At 59.8% G+C, this 18,125-nt stretch overlaps 1 protein-coding gene across 6 annotated transcripts in view; it reads right to left on the reverse strand.

Moving 5' to 3' along the window:
* Positions 1–18,125, reverse strand: part of CAMK2B (calcium/calmodulin dependent protein kinase II beta) — a 95,022-nt gene that overhangs the window by 30,543 nt on the left and 46,354 nt on the right. For all 6 annotated transcript variants that reach the window (XM_082662159.1, XM_082662156.1, XM_082662158.1 and 3 more), the window contains exons 3-5: positions 12,490–12,549; positions 5,220–5,274; positions 1,445–1,510 (exon numbers count right to left, since the gene is read on the reverse strand). In XM_082662159.1, the coding sequence (XP_082518285.1) occupies positions 1,445–1,510; positions 5,220–5,274; positions 12,490–12,549 (181 nt within the window). The remainder of the gene's footprint in view (positions 1–1,444; positions 1,511–5,219; positions 5,275–12,489; positions 12,550–18,125) is intronic.

Below are 18,125 nucleotides of genomic sequence, written 5' to 3' on the forward strand. Positions count from 1 at the left end.
ACTGGGGGCTCCCAGCCAAGAGCGGGGCTCTGCTGTGGGCCACGTCCCCCTCCAGCGAGACCACCAACCACAGAGCGCAGGAGGCTGCCAGGCCCTGGGCCGTGCCCAGCGGTGGGTGCTGAGAACCGAGGAGCCCTGGCAGGACGCTCCAGGCGGGGGTGGGACGAGGACGGTGAAGGCAAGCGCCCCCCGAGGCGCCCCGGTACCGCTGGAAGGCAGCCCTCCCGGCCCCAGCGCTGCCCTGGCTGCGGGCCCTGGGGCCCGACCTGGGGGCAGCCGCTGGGGACCTCCTCTCCTGTCCTGCCCTGACAGATGTCAGGACCCCGGGTCTGGGGCTCTGGCTCCACCCAGCAGGCAGGCACGCATACTTGGGACATTCTCGCCCAAGCATCCCAGAGCAGCAGGAGGTGCCTCTGTTCTACTTTCTAAGTAGGAAATAAAAATGGAGTCTTCCTGCTCTCGGAGGGAACGGGTCGCTCCCAGGCTGCTGTGCAAAATGAAAGCCCTTCCTCAAGGAGCCTCAGAAAAGCAGCCAGTGCCCTGACACCCCAGCTCACCCCGGCTCCAGCACCCCACGCCAGCGCCCGCCAGGCCCCCAGCCTCCTGCCGCCCAGCTCTGTGGGTGCCCGGGTGACACCAGGGACCCACTCACATATTCTCACGGGGACCCAGGCTGTCACCGACGGGCAAGGTTGCCTGGGGGTGCAGAAGCAAGTCACAAAAAGCTACTTGTTAAAATAACGTTCATTTTCTTGATTAGAAAAGGAATACATATTCGTTAAAGAAAAATTTTAAAATAGACGAAGAAGATTAAAAAATTTAAAAGCATCCGTAACTCCGCCGCCTAGAGAGGGCCACTGTCGGCCTCTTTTCTTTTTCTTTTAAACGCGTGTGTCCTTGGGAGCTGGGCGGGCCGGGCTGGGCAGGCCGGGATTGGTGGCCCGCAGCCATCTCCAAGCTGAGATGCGCTGTCAGGAGTGACACACCTGTCACGGCTCGGGGTGGCATCTGGCCCACAGCACGGGCCAGAGCAGGTCACGGGGGGCCTGCCCTTCTGGGGGGAAGGGCCCTGCTATCTCCCAGCAGCTGCACTGCAGATGGTATCTCTGAGAAGGTCGGTCCCCTTCGACCACCATGAGGGCTGACCAAGTCCAAGGGAAGGGCAGGAGGATGCCCACCGCCATGCTCTGTCTGCTCTCCCCCCACCAGCTACCCCAAGGAGAGCCCCTCTGTGGGCCAGTTCCCACCTACCCCAGGGGAGACGGGGCAGGCGTCCGCCAGGCGGGCCACCTGACACTTCTGCCCAGTGGACCGTCGGCCTGGGCCATGTCAGGGACAACGTTCACGAGAGCAGATGTGTGCCAGAGGGGCAGGAGCCAGGCTTAGAGAGGGAAGGCCGGGCAGGAGAAGAGGGGCCAGGATGGTGTGAGGGCTCTGCACCCACCTGGCGTCTGCCTCACTGTAGTACTCTCTCGCCACGATGTCCTCAAAGAGCTCCCCACCAGTGACCCTGTGGGAAAAGCACACAGAGGTCGCCCTGTCACCTCCATCGCCACCTGCTCGTCACCACCGCCGGCAGCACCGGCGTCTTCACCTCCACAGCCATCAGTCCCACCGTCCTCACCACCACCGCCTCCGCCCCGTCTCCAGCGTCACCCGGGACTGACAGCTTACCGAACGCTTACTCACATAGGGCGGTACTTCACATTTTAGCCTTCACGGCCCCTCCATGACACTGGCACTCTTAAGCTCAGAAAACTGAGCCTCGATGATCTCAGGGACTTTCCCAGAGTTTGCGCTCAGGCAGCCCCGGAGTCTGAGCCAGGCCTCTTCACTTACCCAGGCCCTGTGACTAATTCCGGTTCTCCCTTGTCAAACCCCCCGAGGCCAGGGATGCGGCCCACACACAGGGCACAGCGGCAGAAGAGACGGTGCCTGGAGCTGGCCTCCCTGGTGGGCGAGGGCACGACGTGTTCAAAGCCCCACTTCCAGAAGGAGAGTGGGACCTCTGTCCACACACTCTCTTGCCATGTGTCGCTTGCCAGAATGACTAGATCCCCTGGGCTGGGAAATGTGGGCGTGGACAGCAAGGTGAAAAGTAGGGCTGAGGGATGGATGCACGGGGAGCAGGGAGGAGCCACCCCTGGGTCCGCCCAAGCCCTTCACTCCACCCGGCAAGCCCTGAGTCCACCGGAAGTCTCCATCTAGGGCTTTTGTACCCCTGTGTGGTCCAGAGTCTCCCTCCTGTGTCCTGTGGGGACACCGAGGGACACTCCCTCCGCAGCCACACCCTCTCTCCACCTGCAGCTGCGCTGGCCTCATGCACTGTGATCTCTCCATTTGCATCTCAGTTCCCATTAGTTCTCGAAGTTGGGGCTTGGGTTGGCTCCATTTTGTGCCCAGCACTCAGCGACCACGGGCATGGGCCCTGCTGGACAGTGGCCCCGGCGTGGGTGGGCTCCCTCTTAGTGTTAGAGAAACACAAAAACGAGGATGCACTGGGTGTTGGCGTGCTCCCACTCGAGGCTAGATGCTGGCCCTCAGATCCTGTCAGGCTCCCAACGAGCCTGGGACTTGGGGGAGCTTTTAGGGTCCCCCTCTGCCACCCGCGGAGGTTCAGGCTCAGAGCAGGTGACCGCCCAAGGGAGCAGAGCCTCATGCGTCTGTGTGCACACGTGTGTGTGTGAAGCGGGAGGATGAGGTTCTACGTCCAGCCCAAGGGAGTGGGACTCACTGCCTCTCTCTCTGCACACACAGCTCACAGGTCAGGCTCTGCAGACCCTGAGTCCAAGCATAGGGCGGAGGTGGAAAGGCCACAGGTATTGCTCGGGGCTGTAGCAGGGGCACAGGGAGCCCCCGCAGGAGGCTCCACCTGGGGCCGGGGACAGGCCCTCTGGGTCCTCGCATCCACAGGAGGCTTCAGTCTGTGCATCTGGGGCCTTGTGGTCCAGAGCTGTAGGTCAGGCAGTTGGCTGCAGGGGGCTGGCGTCTCGAGCTGGCCGGGAAGGGCCTGGTCTGGAGGCCAGTGTTCTCCCTTTCCTCAGGCTCCAGCCAGACAGCATGGCTAGTTCTGGGCTGCAGCCACAGCCCCTGGGAGAGCCCTCTCCTCTGTTCCCAGGCCTGGTCCCCAAAGCCAAGTGACATTCTGAGGCATGGGGAGTGGGGAAACCTGTCAATCTCCAAATCCACAGAGCCCCCAAACTGCCAAAGGGCCTGGGGCTTCCTGAAGGTGAGGCCAACCCAGGCCAGAAACGTCTCCCCAATTCTGGGGCTACAGAGTGGCAGAGGGGATGCAGAGTGGCACAGGAGGGCTGTGCGCAGGGTGGGGGGCATCTCCACGCCTCCAGTCCTACCCCTCCCTCAGCAGCCCCCCGCGCAGGCCTTCCCTGCCCCCCCAAACAGCTGCCTGAGGCCTAGGGCTGTCCTGGATGCTGCAGAGTGGGAGTTTCAACAGGCCTGGGGGCCACAGAGGTTTGGGGGGAGGATGTGCAAGGCCCAGGTCCCCCCTCCTCGTCACCCTCTCCAAAAACACCAGCCAGTTTCCTCTCTCCAGCCCTGCTCAGAGCCTCTCCCCACACCTGCCTGTTGTGTGGAGCAGCAGATTCAAGACCCTCTCACACACGTGCACGCACTCACATGCACGAGTGTGCACACACGTACACACACACGCACGCGCACACCATTCTCTCCCATCTTGTCCACTCCTGAATCACACATACCCACCCACCTGTCGGCCACCAGGGGCCCGTACATGGCCACCCTCCAGCCCGGGGGCCTCTGTATTTCCTGGAAAAGAGGCTGGTGGAACTGGGTGGGTCTGGGGGCCCACGGGGGTGACAGCAAGCTTGCCACCTCCACAGGGGCCAGGCGACAGACGTTTCAGGGCACAGCCTCCGCCCAGCAGCGGCAGCTGTGTCACAGGTCGGCCCTGGTCACCCGGCTGGTGACTTGAAGTGGTGTCTTGTGGGACACAGGGGGACCGAGAGGTGGCCCAGCCCCTGCAGGCCTCTCCTGGCCAAAGGACCCCGCGTGGGCCAGGGGTTCAGGCCTCCACGCCCCCACGGCCGAGGCATCTGTCGTTTGAGAGAGATGGGAAGCTCTCCCATGGAGACACGCCCTGCCCCCATGGCCACAGACCCCAGGCTGGGCTTCGTGGAGGCCACACAGAGCCACCCCAAAGCTACAGCCCCTGCCCACCCCAGGGTCCCGAGCTGTGCTGACTCACGGACAGCTAAATATAGCAGCACTCAGCCGGAGCTGTTGGGAAGTGAGGGGATGAGATCACCGCTTCTAAATCCAGCAGGAAGTGAGAGGCAGCAGAGGCCCCAGACGCTCTCACTTAGCGCCACACACGCATGCATGCGTGCACACACATGCACACACATACCCATGTGTATCCACTCCCACAAGTCACATGTGTACATGTGTACACACATGCATGCGCACACCCCATAAATCACATGCGCGTGTACACAGACACGCACATGTGGGTGCACATGCACACCCACAAGCCACATGTGTGTGCACACATGCACCCATGGACATGCACACACACATGTGCATGTCCACACCCCAACTCATACACATGTTCTCACACACACATAAACCACACACGTGTTCATGTAATCACACATACGTGCACACACTGAAACACACATGCACGCTCATAAACACACACGCACACATGCACTCATAACACACAGGCACTCTTGTGCACACCCTTCCACAAATCACGTGCACATGTGTACACACGTACACGCCCCCACAAATCACACACACACGTGCCCATTCATCAACATACACAAATGCATCCACGCAATCATAAACCCAGAGGCACTCTTGCACACACATGCACACACGCAAATGCTCACGCCAGCCGGTGGGCCCCAGCCAGGGGAAGGAAGGGGAAGGTAGACCGAGGGCCCGTTCCTCCGGGGGTCCTCCCCTCCCTCCCTCCCCTCCGCCCCAGCCTCCAGGAGGCCCTTCTGTGTGGGGGAGGGGACCAGCCGGGCAGCCCCATCCCCCTGGGACTCCGTGCGCCAGCCAGCGCAAAGCCAACAGGCTAAGAGCAGAGCCGAGGGAGGCTGGCCCACGCGGCTGGGGGCGAGGCTACCCGGGAGGCGGAGGACTGCCCGCAGGGGCTGGGGAGACCAAGGGTCCCAGCCCGGCCCAATGCTGGGAGCAGATGAGAGCACAAGTCCCTAGGCTCCGGCACTTACAGATCGAAGACCAGGTAGTGGAAGCCTTCCTCAGAGATGCTGTCGTGGAGACGCACTGTGGGGATGGGAGAGGCCGTGAGCGTGGGAAGCAGCCCGGGGCCTACCCACGCCTCCCAGCCCGCCTCCGACCCGTCCAGTCCCATGGCCAGTAGCACAAGCGCTCCAAGGAGGAGGGCCGAGGCCTGGGGCTTCCCACAGCCCGGGCTGGGCAGGGCCCGGGGGATGCTGCAGGCAGAGCCCGAGGGGTGAGCGTGGGCCCTGCAGGCCGGCCGGCCCCAGGCCAGTATCCAAGGGCCTCAGGGGTGTGGTCTTGCCTTTCCTTTCCTCTGCCGGAGGGAGACCCTGACCCTTCTCAGCCCCCGCCGGGTCCCCTGCTCCCAGACGCAGCAGGGATAGGGCTAGCGGTGCAGGGACGAAGGCCCACACCACCAGGTCTGGAAAGGAGCCGTCCAGGGGCTTCATGGGAGAGGAGTGCGGAGGGCGCCATTGCCAGCCTCTCGGGCCAGGCTGAGGAGGCAGGGACCCCCGGGCGGAGGACCACCTGCCCAGGGCCCCGTGCGGCATCACTTCCAAAGGTCAGACCCTGAGCTCCCATTCCAGAAGCGGCATGGTCGGTAGGATGGTGCCAGGCCACGCACGCGCTCTCTGCTTTAGTGCGTTTTCTTCACTCCCTGAGCCTGGAACAAGGGCCCGGCCAGAGCCGTGCTGGTTAGGAGTTGATGAATGAATGAATGAGGGAATGAATGAATGAGTGAACAGCGAAGTGGATGTCAGCACAAAGAACACAAGCCCAGTGCCTCCTTTTCCTCGAGGTGAAGACGCGCCCGGCACTCAACAGCAGGTATTTCTAGGAACGGCTCATTTGGACACTGCCCCCCACGTGACGGATGCTGCCTCCTGTGTCAGGAGCCCGCAGTGTGCTCATCCCGAGAAGTTACAGGTGCACAGAGAGGGTAAGTTACTGGCTGAGGGTCACACAGCTCACACAAGGCCAAAGCAGTAGTGTGGACGGGGGCTCGGAGCCCCCACAGAGCTGCTGCTCCACCAGCCTCGGCCCGCTCCGCCCCTCAGCTCCTTAGGCCTCACTCCCCACCACCACGAGGGATGGGGCCACCAGCACCAAAAGGGTGAAGAGCAGAGCTTCTCCCGGGGCCCACAGCCCCTCACTCACGCCCTCGAAGCTGCCCTAGCTCCCAGCTTCGCGGCCAGCATCCCCCCTCTCCCAGCTCCGGGCTTCCCAAGGGCCCCGCCAGCAGCGTCCTCACACCAGGAACCCCAATGTGACCTCGGCCACGGCCTGGCGCCCGGGGGGCAGGCCCCTGACGCAAGCAGTCAGGGCATCTGGTCGCCAAGGAGAAGGGGCATGGGTGGCTCCAGGGGCGCCTCGGCTCACACATCTGCTTCTCTCACCATCCCCCCCTCCCATCGCTCACTGTGATCTCTGCTCAAGGGCCCGGCGTCCAGCCTCACCCCACCCAGGTGCGCCCGGACCCCGACTCCATCCGGGCGGGTCTGCAACTCCCTAACACACAGCAGACCCCCGGCTCACTGCGACCTCCTCGAGGCCCCTCTTGCAAAATCCCTGAGGGACCAAAAGCCCTCCCCCTGCTGACTCCTTTCTGCGGGGGGCCCAGCACATCGGCCCCTCCGAGCAGCCTCCCCTGGAACTCCAAGCAAAGAAAGGCCTGGGGTGGAGGGGCGGCATGGAGGGGAGAGGTCCACCCTCCACCACCCCGCCAGCCCTGCAGACAGCGACCCAGAGGAACCCCCCCCCCCCCACCGTGGGGCCTTTCTCTCCTCCCATGCAGGGGAATCCCCCTTCCCCAGGGGAGCCTCAGGGGTCCATAAGTCTGGGGTGCTGCTGGGCCTTCCTCCTGGTGGAGGCCACCCTGCCCGCAGGCCCCGCCCCCCGAGCGGGTGAGAGGGGCTCAGGTTCCCAGGTCCTGCTGGCAGGGCCCTGGGCCTCGCCCTGGGAGACACTGGGGGTTCTGCATGGGAGTCAAGGCCACGTGGGCATAGACACTTTTTTTAGTTAAACAGTTTTAACATTTAAAAAATAGTTATGCGTTACTTTAATGGTTTAGAAGAAAACCTACCTAGCACATCAGACCTGTGATTTCACAGGCAGTACTAAGTCAGGAAAGGAATTGTCATAGAATCTATTTTACTTAAATAACAGTAAGTAAATAACACTGCGGGTGGCATACAGAGGCGGCAGATAAAGTCCCAGTAATACCTGAAAGAGTCTGGCCTGGGAGCACTGGGTCACGGGGACGAGGGGGTCGGGGGAGCCCAAGGATGCGCCTCCTGCTGCTGGGGCCGCAGCTCCTCCAGGGACAGGACCCCAAGTCCCAGGCCAGGGGCCTCTCGGTGGGGGGTCCTTCTGCTTCCAAAGCTGTCCCTGAACCCCTCCCTGGTCCCTTGTGCTGTGAGGGAGGGCAGGGCCCTGCGACCTATCATATGATGGGCTTTGGGAAGGAAGAGCTGAGGAGTGACAGCATGGGCCCTGAGCGTTTGGAGACTGGAAACCTTTCACCTTCCCCTCCTGCACTGGCCTCCTCATCTCAGCAGGAAGTCCTTGCAGGGCCATTGTCCCCCGTGGTGCCCACCCGCCCAGCTCCTGGCTGGACCATCCTGCAAGGGAAGGCAGTTCCAGCCCCAGAAACCAGGAGGTGGGAATTTGCCACCAATGAGCCGGGCCCAGGAGAGAAAGGGTCAGCGTGCAGAGAGGAGGCTGACGGGGGGCTAAGGGGAAGCTGGGGGGAAGCCAGAGAGAGGCTAAAGGGAGGCTGAGGGGAGGCTGGAAGGAGGCTGAGGGAGGCTGAGGGGAGGCTGAGGGAGGCTGAGGGAGGCTGAGGGGAGGCTGAGGGAGGCTGAGCGGAGGCTGGAGAGAGGCTGAGGGAGGCTGGAAGGAGGCTGAGGGAGGCTGAGGGGAGGCTGGAGAGAGGCTGAGGGAGGCTGGAAGGAGGCTGAGGGGAGACTGGAAGGAGGCTGAGGGAAGGCTGGAGAGAGGCTGAGGGAGGCTGAGGGGAGGCTGGAAGGAGGCTGAGGGAGGCTGAGGGGAGGCTGAGGGAGGCTGAGGGAGGCTGAGGGGAGGCTGAGGGAGGCTGAGCGGAGGCTGGAGAGAGGCTGAGGGAGGCTGGAAGGAGGCTGAGGGAGGCTGAGGGGAGGCTGGAGAGAGGCTGAGGGAGGCTGGAAGGAGGCTGAGGGGAGACTGGAAGGAGGCTGAGGGAAGGCTGGAGAGAGGCTGAGGGAGGCTGAGGGGAGGCTGGAAGGAGGCTGAGGGAGGCTGAGGGAGGCTGAAGGGAGGCTGGAGGTAGGCTGGGGGCTGCCTTCTGAGTCAAGGCTGACGGGCTCTGCTCACTGCCCGATGGGACCCATTCTAACAAGGCTGTGGAAGATTCTGCCTGCCACGGGCACTGCTTAATCTCTGTCACCCACAGTCCCTGGGGGCAGCGTGGGAAGTCTGGGACACCCTCACGTGCTGAGCAGCAACCTCTTGAGGTGGCTACAGCCCACCAGTGAGGTGAGGGTGGAGGTAGCCTTGCCCTCGGCCGAGTCTCCCGTTGGCACGGGGTAGGTGTCCGTAAACATGCGCTGACGAGGGGATTCCTGAGGCCCCGGGTGGAGGGAGCCAACCTCATGGACAGTCGAGTACAGCGCAGACGTGTCTGTGGAGGGCATGGCCCACAGCAGGGCCCTTGCGGGTCATGCCCGTCCCCAGACGCCCGGGCCTGCTTCCCGGGACGGGCCCACACTGCCAAGGCCGGCCCACACCTGTCTCCTCTGCCCAGGTGTCCCCTGGTCTCTGAACAGAAACTAAAGCCCCTGGGAGGGGAGCTTCTACCCGGGGGCCTGACTCCGGGTACCAGCTCCTAATGCTACAGCCCAACCAGCAGCCCCCACTGCCGTCGTGCTGATGGGGAGAAGCACTCACACCCTCTGCTGGGCCTCCTTTAAGAGGGGAGCTTGGCTCCTCCACCAAACAAACAGAATAAGGCAGGGTGACAGCCTGACCCCTCCCAGACTGGATCATAACTTCAAAAATTAAACACAGAACCACCATATGCTCCAAGAATCCACTGCGAGGTATACCCGCAAAGGACTGAAAGCAGAGACTTGGACACCCATGTTCATGGCGGCATTAGTCACGAAAGCTAACAGGCCAAGTTCCATTGATGGATGAAGAGATAAACACAATGTGGAATATACACACAGTGGAATATTATTCAGCCTTAAAAAGGAAGGAAATTCTGACACCTGCTACAACACGGATGACCCTTGAGGACATTAGGCTCAGTGAAATAAGCCCGTTCCCAAAAGACAAATGCTGTATGGTCCCCATATCGATGAGGTTCCCAGGGTGTCAAATTCATAGAGACAGAAAGTGGAATGGTGGGTGCCAGGTGCTGGGGGCAGTGGGGGTGGGGTAGTGTTTAATGAATGCAGAGTTTCCCCTGGGGGTGATGAAAAAGTTTTGAGTACAGATGAGGGCGATGGTTACATAACATTGTGAATGTACTTAATGCCACTGAACTGTACACTTAAAAATAGTTAAACTGATAAATATTGTTACGTATGTTTTACCACAATTTGGGGAAGAAAAGGCACTGTGTTCCTTGTTCTCCTTCCCTCTCCATCTCTGTCTGTCTGTCTCTGTCTGTCTGTCTCAATCTCTGTCTTGGCCTCTCTCTGTCTCTCTTTTTCTTTCTGTCTGTCTCTGTCTGTCTCTGGAGCCCTGGGCAGGGCCAGCTCATGGCCAAGCCACCTGTGTAGCTGCCCCAGGCCCCAGGCTCAAGAGGGCCCTGCCCTGCTGTTGCTGTCTTGAAATTCATAATAATTTTTGAAAAAAGTCCCCACATTTTCATTTTGCACCGATCCCACAAATTAGGTGGCTGGCCCAATCACCCAGCTGAACTGCTCTTGAATCCACAGAAACAGAGAGAATCAACGCTTGTTGGTTGCGTTTGGGGGTACTTAGTTGCCAAGCCTGGATGGCTGACACACCTGTGAAACACGTCTAGTCCACAAACAAGGAGACTGTGCCTCAAAGCAGTTCAGTGGCTGCTGTGGCTTTTGAGGGAAAGGTGGGGTCCGAATCCAGATCTCTGAGCTCTGAACCTCAGCACACTGCCTCGGAAAGGAGGGCTTTCACAGCTCACGCCCGGCTCGCCAGGGGAACCCTCGAGGGTCCTTGCAGGGGGGGTCCCTGTGAGGAAGGTAGCAGCATCTCCACTTTCCAGACGGGCAAACTGAGGCTCCTCCCCTGCCCACGCCCTGAGCACAACTGCTTCCTGAGTGAGCCAGGACAGGAAGGGGAGTCCCTCCCAGAGCCCCTACCCCGCCTCTATCTGAACGTGGTCCTGCTTCCTCTCCCGGGGGTGAGGGGCTGGGAACACTTCTGTTCAGAGATGGGGCTGGGTAGACACAGGCCACGGAGCAAGGGGCTCCCCTCACCTTCCCCAAAAGTCTCCCCCACTACTCACTCCTCAGAGAGCCCCTCCTGAGTCTACAGAGAATGTTCAGCTGAACCCCACAGTCTCAGCTCTGCCTCCCCTGTGTTCTAGAATAAACCCCCTAGGCGGACTCCAGGGACCACTCGGAACGCACCCAGAACCACACGGGGTATGCAGGCAGGGCAGGGGGGCTTCTTGTTGAAGAATTGGCCCCGAACACCAACCCAAGAACACCTGGGTCTTCTCCCTAGTAAGAGGATTCCTGAAAATCACTCAGAATGGGGGACCCACACTTGATGGGCGCTCAGCGGACACAGGGGAGGGAGCTGGCATGGGAAGGGGTGTGGGTAGAGCTGGCGGTGCGGTGGCACCAGCCAGGAGCACCAAGAGAGAGGGTCCTCGGGCGCCTGGACCTGGACGGGCAGAGGGGCAACAGCCCTTTTGCCAAACGCGCCCCAGCCCAGTGAAGAGGGGGCTGGGGTCCCTGTGGACTCCCACCTCAGAATCACCCATCAGGCTGGCTCAGATTCCGATTCCTGGGCCCGCTCTAGGCCTCCGAGCCAGGCTTTCCCGGGGGCAGGTCGGGAATCTGCACACCGTGATTCCAACAGTCTCAGCCTTGAGAGTCCGTGGGCCCAGGCACGAGGGGTGGCAGCAGCCCTGGGGCCGACACCAAGGGGCTCCCCCCAGAAACGGGAGATCTGCCTTGCGCCCGGGCTGGGCCAGCTGCAGAAGAGCCAGCGGCCTGGAGGGGCCACAGCCAGGGAGGCAGCAGCTCCCACAACCAGCTCCGAGGACCCCAAGCCCCCCTGCGGCCCTCCTGGCCCCGCGGCCGAGGCCCTGCCCTGGGAGTGGCACGGACGTGACTGCTGAGCACAGCCTGGCATCCCTTTTAGACAGAGTCCTGGGCGCCATCCTGGCACAACTGAGTCAGCGCACGGGCAAGAGTGCCCAGGAATCCTCCCTGATGAGCTCCCTGGGTGCCTCTGAGAACGTGGCCCCCACCCCACCCCGTGCCACCCGGCTGCTTCCCGGTGTGGTCAAGGGCTGGGTCCTGGGTTCCTCAGGAGTCCCTAAAGGGACCAGAGGTGCAGAAGGACAGGCAGCTGTGCTGCGCGGACAGGGGCCACTCACGGCTGAGGCGGGCAGGCGGAGGCTGACAGGCCCCGGGAGATCTGCACCAGCTTCCGGGGTCTGGGGTCCCAGCAGCTCCTACGCTTGTGTCTGGACTGAGTCCCTACTCAGTCTGGGGTTTCAGAAGGAAGGGGCCTACCGTGGGCAGGGCACCCACACTCCCTGAGGCCAAGACCTGGGCTCCTGGGGCTCCACGTGCCCCCAAGGGGCAGCTGATCCCCGCCCCAGATGGCAGTTCCAGGGGCCCCGGGCTGGGGGGACGGCAGAGGTTCTCCAGAATCAGACCTCAGACCTCAGGCCTCAGGCCTCAGGCCTCAGACCTCAGGCTGGGGCTGTGCCTGGTGTGGTCTTCGGTTTCCAAACTTTTTTCTCTGTAATCAGGCCGTCTTGTGGCTTTTCTGAAGCCATGGAACGTGAGGCCCCTGTGTGTTTTCACCAGAATCATGGATCAGACTTACAGAGTAGTGGGCAGGGACCCGTCCAGGAGGAGTCCAGCCTTGACCTCCCCCAGAGGGTTGCCCCAAAGTCCCTGCAGGAATCCCTCCGGGTCAGGAGGAGGAGATGTTTCCAGGGGCCTGAGGGTGGGATACTTCAATGGAGAAGGAAAGGGACGGACGCCTTTGGGGTCCCCCTGCTGGCTGTATGGGAGAGCTGGGACCCCTACCCCGAGGGCTACTCACCGATGTTGGAATGCTTCAGAAGACGGCAGATTCGAGCCTCTCTCTCCAGCTTCTGGTGATCTGGGGACAAAAAGGGACACGGTATCACCTTGTGGCCGTGCAGCCAGTGACACCCTGTGCCCCTCGACTGCATGCTGGACAGACTGCCAACCACGAGACTCATGGCCAGGAGGACCTGGCCACCACCTCCCTCAGTGCCCACCCGGGTGACCGCTGCCTGCCCAGGGGACACGTCACGTTGTGCCCCCCACCCCCATCCCGATCCCTGGCTGGCAGTGTTGAGCTGGAAGAGGCTGCCCAGTGCCTGGGGTGAGAGGCCCATGGGAGATGGGAGCGGTGCTCACTCGGGGCCAAAAGTTTCCCCAGGTGATTCAGGAAGAGAAAATGCCATCTCTCAGCAACAGAACGGACAGCACCAATTCAATCCTTCACTAATTTGTCCTAATTCCAGACTCTGCAGAGCTTTCTGCTGAGGCCTAATTTGCTCTTCAGAAGCGGCTGAGGGGCTGGCAGAGCAGGGCTGTCGGCCCGCTGGGGGCGTCCAACCAGCGCTGCGGGTCAGCATGGGCCTGGGCCGGCCTCTGGCTGGACATCTGGGCAAAGGATGCTCGACCTGACCCCCACCCCTATGCACAAACCTACAAAACACAGGCCTGAATTTTGACGGGCCCTGGTGTTCATTGCAACGTCAGCAGGAAGGAGAGTCAAAGCCTCAGAGAGAAGTCACCCCGGGTAAGACTGTTGCTGGTCCCTTCCCCCCTCCAGCCCTGTGTCCCTGCACCCGTCCCCAAGAGGCACAGGACCTCAGTTCCAGAGGCCACCCCCTCCAAGGACCAAGCAACTTATCAGCCAGAAATTTTATCTTTCAAACAGAGGTGCCAGGAGGATTTTAAAAGCTGATGGAGATTGTCACAGTAAAAAACTAAAAAAAAACACATTTCCACTGAGAGGAGAAGGCAGAAATAAATCACACAACAGAATATACCCATCAACGTGTGCACATCACCCCAACCTCCCAACGTGAGGCCAAGTGGAAAAAGCCGCTCACGGAGGAGGACCCAAACCGCGCGTCGTTCACAAGGAGGCCGACACGCACGGCACCGGGCACACGGGCGGCCGGACAGTGAAGAAAGGTGGGGATTCAGGATGGCAGCTGCTCCAGGGCGGAAAGTGACTGGGGAGGGGGTGCTCGGGGCCTGGGACCCCCCCACCCCGCCGCTGCTTGCACTGAGCCCTTCACTGCAGGGGCCTGGGGAGGACATTAATACACCAGACAAGACCACAGGACCGCCTGATTCACCAAGGAACGCCTGACAGCCCTCACTAGCGGGACACAATTAATGTGCTAATTACAGAATGTCCTCAGAAGCAGTAAAGCCACTCAGCAGGGCTCCTCAGACCTGCCAGCCCATCCCTGCCTCTGCCTGGGGGGAAAGGACCCAGCCACCAACAGGTCCTCCTGCAGGAAGGGAGCCCGCTGGCTAGTGTGTGGTCAGCTCTCCCTGGGCCATGTGACAGAGGCTGGGAGAATCAGGACAGTCCTGAACACGGACATACCTGGAAACACACATGTGCCTCTCCTGAACGGGAAAGTCATGCCTGCAGACAGGAATCTCTCTGGGGACACCTGGAGCATCCAGCTGGCTCTCCCTCCTCTCAGGATGAGCACTCAAGCCTCCCGGAGAGGCTAACACCTCCCTGAGCTGCCCACCTGACTCCCATCTGTCTTGCCAGGCCCCTTGGCCCTGGGAGGGCTCTGGCAGAACCGCAGGGCAGGGGCCGGGCGTTCGGGACAGACCCTCGCACCCTCCCTTGCTCCCTCCCTCACTCCTTCACCTCCACATCCAACGCAGCAAGCACTCTTGTGGCCCATCCTGTGGGGGGCGGGGGGAGGGGGGGAGGGTGGGCGGGGCAGTTACAGCATCAGCAGGTGAGATGCAGCCCAAGAGTCACCATTAGGAGGGATAAGTGGAAAGTGGCCGCAAAAGAACACAAGCGGGGTGGCTTTCACTTTTCCGTCTGTATGAAGCTCCAAAACAGGCAACAGTCAGCATAACCAGGTGGGGGGCGGATGGCTTTCCACAGATGTGAGGCCCACTCTAGAGAAGAGCAGGGGAATGGTTCTTGCAACATCCAGGACTACTGCTCGCCCGCAGGGTGGAATTACAAGGGCTGGATGCGCACGGTTGTGGGTTTGTGGGTTGTTTTGTTCTTTCGCAGTGTTTCTTTTTACATTTATCATTCTGAACATTTTTCAAACTTAAAGTTGCAAGAATAGTACAAAGTACTATTGGACCGCACTTCTGTATCTCTGTCCTTCCTATACATACACTTACCTCCTCTGAAGCATGTGAAAGTAAGCCCCGCATTCGGTGTCCTTCTACCAGGTAACACTCGGTGTGTTTCATAAGAACAAGGACGTTCTCTTACATAATCTCAGGGCAGTTACCCCACTCACTAAATCCAGTGCAGATACGATACTCAATCTAACCCACAGTCTACGTTCCAATTTTGTTCCTGTCCCCATAATGTCACAGCAGATTCCTCCTGATGTGGACGGCACCTGAGCAGCTTACCCTCATGCAGATGGGGCCAGAGGAAGGCTGAGGTCAGAGAGAGACAGGAGGCTATGAGGCAGTGGGAGCAGGGGTAGTTTTCTCTGGAAAAACTGCCTGGCTGCAGTCATAGATAAAAACCGGGAGAAAAATCCATGTGGGGCTCCACCTTTGGAAAGCAGATAACAAACAACTATATGTTTTTACTGAATCTTGTCACCAAGGACAGAGAGCCTCATCCAAAAAATCTGGACCTACTCCGAGGCATGTTCGGGGGGATAAATTATTTGTTTGGGGTCGAGAAGAGACACCATTACTCAGCCATAAAAAGAAACGAAATTGAGTTATTTGTAGTGAGGTGGATGGACCTAGAGTCTGTCATACAGAGTGAAGTAAGCCAGAAAGAGAAAAATAAATACCGTAAGCTAACACATATATATATTTTAGTATAACACATACTAAAAAAAAAAAAGTTTCTGATGAACCTAGGGGCAGGACAGGAATAAAGATGCAGATGTAGAGAATGGACTTGAGGACACGGGGAGGGGGAAGGAGAAGCTGGGACAAAGTGAGAGAGTGGCATGGACATATACACACTACCAAATGTGAGATAGATAGCTAGTGGGAAGCAGCCGCATAGCACAGGGAGATCAGCTCGGTGCTCTGTGACCACCTAGAGGGGTGGGATAGGGAGGGGATATGGGGATATATGTATACGTATAGCTGATTCGCTTTGTTATAAAGCAGAAACTAACACACCATTGTAAAGCAATTCTACTCCAATAAAGATGTTAAAAAGAAAAAAAAAAAGAAGAGACACCAGGCTGCCCAGCCCAGGTGCTGGTGTCCACCCCATGGCCACGCAGGTCACTGACACTCCCGGCTGTCCCCTTTCCATATTGGGCCCAGCAGCACTCAGCCAGAGAGCAGCTCTGAAACTGCATCACAGCACGTGGTCCGAGCTGGTAAGAGTCCAAGTGTGTACATCATGTCAAGATAGTAATTGCTTCACTCTGGGTGGCAGAATTACGGGTAATTTTTATTCTTTATATTTTTTCCCCAACTTGGACAACAATCTTGTGTTACTTTTATCATAGGGAAAAATATTGGTTTTTTTTTTTAGAAGTTTGATCCTGTCTCCAGGGAGCACAAAGCCACTAGTTAAATATGATGAGGGTGTGTCATAAAACCCACTATGGTAACATTTGCCCTGGAATTAAAAATCTAAGCTGATATTCCATGACCTCAGATGGGAACCAGAAGCCACAAGAAGGGGCTGGAGGAGGAGGCTGTCCCTCTCCGGCCCAGGAGGCCCATCGCGGGCCCAACACGTGGCCATGTGAGGAAGAATCCAGCATCCTAACTCTGCCTGCATCCTATGATTTTCTTTCTACAAAGTTGAGGCATCATTTCTGAATGTCCAAATGAACATCGTAAAACCCACCATAGACATGGTGGGTTTAATTTAACCCAGTCTGGTTGGCAGGAAGTGTGTCCTGGCTCTAAACCACCAGTGGGAACCTGGGAGGACACCTCCACCCCACCGCGTCCCCCGGCGGACAGCAGGATGTGGGACCGGCCAGCAACCCCGAGCAAGCCCTGTGACCTCTCAGAACTGCCGCACCTACTCATCCCTGCCAGCCTCCCTCCCTTCCGGGGCCCTGGCCCCAGGGACCTGCCTGGACTCAGAAGACCACGGCAGTGACCCCCAAGCAGGCCCATGGAGAGAAGGCAGTCAAAAGGCTGCCCATCCCACCCAGGACCCATCAGCACCCCGGGCACCCCAGCCCAGTACCCCCTCCTGAGGGAGGTCCCAAGAGTCCTCCTGCGCAGCCAGACCCTGCCCTGCCCACCGCAGTGATGGGCAGGCAGCGGGTGACCCCAGGAGGGGCCAACCAGGCACCTGCCAGGGCTGTGGAGGCCACGGTGCCTCGAGCCCAGCCGAGAGGCTCGAAAGGGCCCTCCCAGGGCTGTGGCCTGGTGCCCTGAGGATCCGGGTGCCCGGAGCTGCCCTGAGGCCCAGGCACCTGTTGTTTGTGGCCCTGCTACCACGTCGGCTGGCGTTTTGTTACGGAACATTGGGACGTGTCTCGGAACGTGAGCCACACCTGTGCAGATTTGAACGCAAGGACGAGTGAGCCCCGAGAACCCACCCCACTGACACCCCCGTGCATCCTGTCCCCAGAGGGCGTTGGGCCCCCTTTCCAGGGTCGGTCCCTGCATCACCCCTCACGTGCCCTGCCTCTGGGGTCTGAGGGCGACCTCTGAAATAGGACATGGAAAAATGGGGAGCCAGGGAATGAGGGCACAAGCTAAGCTCCCCGCCAGCCTCCAGAACCCCACCTTGTCAAGGCGAGACCTCTCCGCCCTCCTCCCCGCCACAGACCCAAGGCCAGCACTGACCGTGTCCCGGGGACCCATGGGACACTGGTCCTGGGTCCCAAGGAGCAGGTGCAGCAGTGTCGTGATCCCTGAGGACAGCAGAGTCAGGGGTGCGGGGGATGGTGCTGCCTGAAGGAGACTCAAGGGGGCGCCGGAGTGGGGCTTTGGAGGAGCGTGCCATTCATGCGGGCACAGACTCGGTTCTCACACCCCCTCTGATGTGAAGCTCTAGGGAACCCCTGAGTTCAGCCATCTCTTAAATGCTCGGGTGCCTGACAGATCCACACCCCACATGGAGACCCGCCTAAGTGCCTGCGGGCCTGTAGCCAAAAAGCGACCGTCTTGCGTCTGGGGCAACCTGACGTGCACGCGACACTTACACCTGCTCCCGCGAGGGGGCCGGCAGAGGCAGAAACAAGCTATTTATTTCTCCTAGCAGAGAAACACCCCATCGATAAAACACAACATTCACTTATACTCTATAAAAGCGCTTATCAAACAAAACAAAAAGCACTTTACTCAAAGACACCAGCGACACTGGACCTGCCATCACCAGCTGTCACCCGCTTGAGCTCCTGTCACAGCCCCTGAGGCCCCAGACCCTCAGCTCTGTGGCCCGTGCCCCAGCAACGCGGGACCTGGAAGCTTCTGGGTGATTCTGCCTTGATCTCTGTGCAGGCCCACCCTGCACTCTGGGGG

The sequence above is a fragment of the Grampus griseus genome (genome assembly GCF_964374135.1).
Source record: "Grampus griseus genome assembly, chromosome: 9".
NCBI lineage: Eukaryota > Metazoa > Chordata > Mammalia > Artiodactyla > Delphinidae > Grampus > Grampus griseus.